The sequence below is a fragment of the Macadamia integrifolia genome, chromosome 8 (assembly GCF_013358625.1).
Source record: "Macadamia integrifolia cultivar HAES 741 chromosome 8, SCU_Mint_v3, whole genome shotgun sequence".
Classification (NCBI taxonomy): Eukaryota; Viridiplantae; Streptophyta; class Magnoliopsida; order Proteales; family Proteaceae; genus Macadamia; species Macadamia integrifolia.
Window position 1 is genome coordinate 2,149,268 of NC_056564.1, and position 5,287 is coordinate 2,154,554.

Genomic DNA, 5,287 nt, shown 5'->3' on the forward strand with positions numbered 1-5,287 from the left:
AAAAAAAAAAAAAAAAAGGGCAAAGAGTGAATATGAAAATAGCTTTAAAGGGACAAAGACTATTGAAAGAGTGCAGTGCCAATGCTGCTTCCATCAATGGGGGAGAGCCCAAGTGGGGACTGGGGAAGGGACTGAGGAGTGAAAGGAGGGGTGAAAACGTGGATCAAAAGCACATAGGAAGGGGTAAGAATTGCATACGAATGATGAAATGGCAGAGTAGCAGCTAGTCGGTACTCGGTAGTCATATAAGTCCATAACAAGAACGAAGGGAACGGACAAAGGTCCTGGTCGTCTCCACACTCGTCGACTGCCCTCCTCTAGCTGATCCCGTTCCATACTGAGTCAAAATGAAAATACTGATTCATCTCTTATGTATAAGAAACCCTGTCGGCTATCTCTGTCTCTGTCTGTGTCTCTTACCGACAGTGGCGTGCTTCTGGCTGCACAAACCCTGTCGGTCCCAGGCACTGTTTTAGGTATCGGGCATGGTAGATCGGTCAAATCGGATGGTTGTGCCTTCTAAGATTTATGTTTGACCAAATGTACATAGAGGGAGATTTTCCATATCAAATGTCAGCATGGACATATAACACCTAGCTCCACTCTACATACCACTCTCCAATCTCTAAAGCCATGGTTATGGCGCCTATCATATCAAACCATGTCACCCCACACATCTTGCATCTTACCAAATTGATCAAGGCAGCTTTCCGGTATTTGCCTCTCAATTATGTGGAAGAAGTGAATGTAGATGCACCCTCAATATTTATCAGGATTGTCAAATCACCCTTTTCATCCTCAAAACCTTTTTAAACAAGTTCATCCACAAACACTTTTGGCTTCTATGTTGAACCAAATAAAAATGTAGTCTTTACATTTAAGTAAAAAAAAAAACTTAGGAAAAGGAATTTACATTCTTTGAAGAAGACTTCACTCAAATCGAATTTCTTGAAGAATCAAATCAGTGCGAGTCGGACACAATGCCACAACTCTGCACCGAAAAAACAAGATTAATGAAAGAAGTGGGAAAATTACAACAGGGGAGGATTTGCTTACATTTTTGTTTTTCTTTTTCTCTGCTTTACCCCCACCAATCTTAATTTGGGGGTAGTTTAGATAAGCCTTTGGAGCTAGCTTGCTTGAATGCGACTGTGGGAGCTATTCTGCAGCTCCTCCTCTGATGCTCAAGCACCAGTTCTCCAGCGAACCAATCGAGTTTCTCGAAATTGGTCTGTTCTGCTATCCTCTTCCCACCGAACATTACCGACTCCACATTCTTCTGTTTCAGCATCTCTTCCGCCATGCCCACCAGCATCTTTACATTGCTCGGGCTCCAGTCCTTATCCACATTGGCTCCCCATTGCCCCAAATTCGATCCGTTTGCCTGTCATCATCCAGCGATTTTAATTAATTAATTATTATTTTAAATGGAAACATATAAGGGGTAAAGAAAAAACTTTACTATAATAAATAAAGGGAGACTCTTTGGAGTGGGACTAGAAATGACACGCGAGTCCATTTTGAGAAGGTGAAGAAGACGTCTCCCTCAATGGTGATAATCGGAATAAACAGTCTGGTCCCTTTCAATGGTGGTGGGGACCCTTCTCTTTCCTTCTCTCTATCTTACACTCTCCCCATAAACCCTAAACCCCACACCACTAGCACAAATCCATAGGGGAATTTGAGCTGGATCACTTGTCCATACATGAAGCTTCATCTATGGTGTAATGACATGTTCTTTAACTTTCACAAATGAGCCTCTATGCCACCGTCAAGTGTAATATAAGACATTTGTGAAAGCAAAAGAACAAATGTCATCAAGAATCATACATAAAGGATCATTGCCCCATGCAAAGGGGAGCTGATCCAAACTCAAAATTACCGTTAAAAGTCAGAATATAAGATAGAAGAGACTAAAACTATATTAATACATAGGAGTCTATATTAATGCATAGAAGTCCACTTCCCAGTGAAAGAACCCAAGACTATATTATACACAATAGATCTCCAACCATGTCAATTCACTTGAAATCTACAGAATCAATGTGGGATCAACCCCAACAGCCAATAAAATGAGATGAGCACAGTTTTAGGTATTGATTGAATCCGTTACCATCGCCATCTATATCAATCCGTATCACATGGTTTTACACTAAAAAAATACTGATATGGTATGGTAATGTTCCAAAAGAGCATCACAGTGCAAAAACGGCATGTTCGAGTACATTGAGAAAGGGAAAGCACGTTTGGTACCGGACCCTACGCGTTTTCCCTAAACATAACACAACACCTGGTCCTCCCTTACCGGGGTCATCATTTCCCATTCTTTCAAGTCTTAACAGTCCCAAACTGAACAATTCTGGCCCTCCGGCCCTACGCCCCGGTCGCTAACCTTTCTTAGAACCAGAGCCCAACAACATCATATTCAATAGAAATATTCCCAAGATCAGAGGTCTAATATTTATGACTTTGTCGTCTCTAATTGTTTCCAAAAAAAAAAAAAAAACCAAGGCCAGGCTGAGTGCCTGACCCTGATTTTACCTGATTGGGCCGGGCCACCAGTGAGGACTCATGAGTCAGGACCTAGAGTTTCCCGGTACAATTTGTAACGTCCCTTAAAGGCAACAGTGCCAACAGCACTATACACAGCACTGACACACAGCCCTAAATTTGTGAAGTTCAACAAGGGACTAGGGTAGTAGAACACCAGGGGAAAACCACGTTCACGAAGCAAATCATAGGCTACCACTGGCTTGGTGTTCACTGTTTAGAGTCTACTCACTGTCTCACTCCGTCTGGTACGGTAGATCCTAACCTTTCCCGCACCGGAATAAGCATAATGAAACGGATATGTGCGAAGGTAAAAGAAAAATGGCACTGGTTAAAAATGTACACCCCAAGGGCGCACGTTAGAACACTCGAAACCAGTTGAAACTGTGAACAGAGAGATTACCTGGATACGGACGTAATTGCTGCTACGACTCTGCCCGAATGCCATAGCAACGGCATGATCAACCAAATCGGCGGCACTGTCGCCGGCGATTCGAGCCATGGGTCTGGCCCAATCCTTGGCCTTCCACCCCTTCACCTGCTCGTAGTCGTAGCTACCTTCGAGAAGCTGACCGCTCCCCAGAGACAAGACCATAAGGTCCTCCACCCCTCGTACGAAAGGGAACTCTTGCTTGTTGTGCAGTACGTGCGTGATCGCCGCGGCGGCAGGATTGCTCATGGCCAGCCCTCCATCGACCGCTACGCACCGAGTCTGCCCGTCAATCGATCGCATACCCACCGGTTCAAAAAACGCCGGCTCAGCCGAAGTGGCTCGACACACCTCCCACAACCGGAAATCGAAGCTGTCTGTCTCAAGCGCGTCAGCTCGGGAGAAGAGAAATGGCGCCGAGCTCGAGAGATCGTAACATGGTATCAACACCGGCTTCAAGGTATCCTTGAGCGTCAGATTCCGACCGTTTGCCGTAAACGCATCTTTCATGGCCCGTTCTAAACCGGCTGTTGTGGAACCGGTTGAGCCGCTTGTTCCACCCTTAAATAATCGCCGGAAAAATCCTCCGGCAGAAAATGAACCGACTGATGATGGAAGGAATCGCTTCCCCTGCTCCGCCAAGAACTTCCACGTGTCCTCCGCGCGGAAAATGGGACGGCCGCCTCCTTGGGTGGCAAAGAGCATCGCCGTGAAGATCCCTCCGACGCCAGTCCCCGTGGCAACATCGAAATAATCGGCGATTCTAGCGTCGGGGTTGCCCGATTTGTTCTTGAGGGCTTGCTCGAGGTAAGCTAGGGCTTTACCTGCTAGTATCCCCCGCATGCCTCCGCCATCGATGCTGAGAATGCAGACCTTACCTCTCTGGTTCTTGATTGCCGATACGCCATTGTCAGTGGCTGCCGGCTCAGCAGCCCCAGCTTTTGTTTCGTTAGCTGGAGATATCTGTTTCGGCATCCAGAGCTTCTGATCATCGTAGCCGAAGAGAAATTTGCTTTCGAGAATAGAGAAGATCTCGTAGCTGAGCTTGTCGGTATCGACGCTTGGTTCTTGCATTTCCAACAAATTTGAAGCCATTCTAGACAATCTAGCAGGGGAGGTTGTTTGTCTCTACCTGATTTGACTCCTTTTTCTTTCTCTTGTACAAGAGTTTTCAGAGTTCCGGATAGGTTGGATTAGAAACTACTGTGCATGCTTTTGATGGCGGATGCTTCTGTAACTTCCAGTTTCAAATCGAAACTGATTTCTGAATTTAAAGCGTTTAAAAGCTCCCAACCCCTCCTTTTCTGAAGGAGTCAACAGATTTAACTTATTATTCGTCCTTCACCTTCACCTTTCCGGCTTTCCCTCCAACAATCCCCTCCTTCAAGAATCTGTGCAGATTGCTTCCAAAACTCTGCTAAACCAAAATCTGAGCACGGATAGCGGCTCGACCTTCAACAAATTAAGCAAACTTCACCTGAAAGCTCTATCTTCACAAAATCCCGGAGAGCCTCCGAATATCGGCGCCCTAACGGATTCTCGACGATTTCAGCTTTCAACCTCCTTCTCTGTCTATATACAGACTGCAGAGTTACTCTCAGACCTTCCACGGCCTTTTGAGATTTGTGCCTTATCTAAACATTCCTACCTACGGCCTACTATATCAGAACTCATTCGAGCACAACACTAGACCTTTAAAACAAACTTCCTGTCTCTTTGCAGTCAAATCTTTTGCATCGAAAAACTAAAATATATCATCAGAGATTCCATCTCCAGAAATTCTTCTTCTTTTAATTCTCATGAGCAGAAATCCTTCGAGCTCATACGAGCATCTTCAAATTCCTTTCCTCTAACCATTTCTTTAAACGGAGCATCACGAGCTATAGCTAGCGAGCGAGCGAGCGAACGAACAGAGAAGAAACAAAGGAGGATAAGGAGACAGAAAAACTCAAGAGTGTTGCAGAGCGTGTCTGCTAAACCCAGAGGGTCTTCAGAGCTCATATATTTTCTCTCTCTCACGTTCACGAATCACGAATCCCCAAACCAATTTCCTCATGGTTTACACTAGCACCGAAGATGATTAGGACTGGGTCAAAACTGGGTCATGCCGTCCCATCCAACGGTCCTGTTTCATTTTCCCGCATTGAGTCCACTTGTCCCCGCGATCGACGGCCGAAATGCAAAATTTCTCCCGCCCTCGTCGCCTCCGTGTGGGGTCCAACACCTCAATCGTCGGTAAAAGAAAAGGCAGGGGTGTCACTAATTGTGTTGATCTTTTCTCTGTTATGACGAAACTACCCTTTTGCT

The 5,287-nt window shown here is 45.4% G+C and overlaps 1 protein-coding gene across 2 annotated transcripts in view; it reads right to left on the reverse strand.

The window, feature by feature from the left end:
- The window catches only part of LOC122087258 (patatin-like protein 6), a 5,898-nt gene extending 900 nt beyond the window's left edge, over positions 1-4,998 (reverse strand). Inside the window, exons 1-2 of one of the 2 annotated variants that reach the window (XR_006142727.1) lie at positions 2,954-4,997; positions 914-1,384 (exon numbers count right to left, since the gene is read on the reverse strand). Coding sequence is in view for 1 of the 2 variants with exons in the window: in XM_042656326.1 (XP_042512260.1) it covers positions 1,097-1,384; positions 2,954-4,075 (1,410 nt within the window). In the remaining variant the exon portion in view is untranslated. Of the gene's footprint in view, positions 1-913; positions 1,385-2,953 lie in introns of both variants that reach the window. The other variant, XM_042656326.1, reaches the window with a different exon arrangement.
- Between the last annotated feature and the right edge of the window lie 289 nt (positions 4,999-5,287).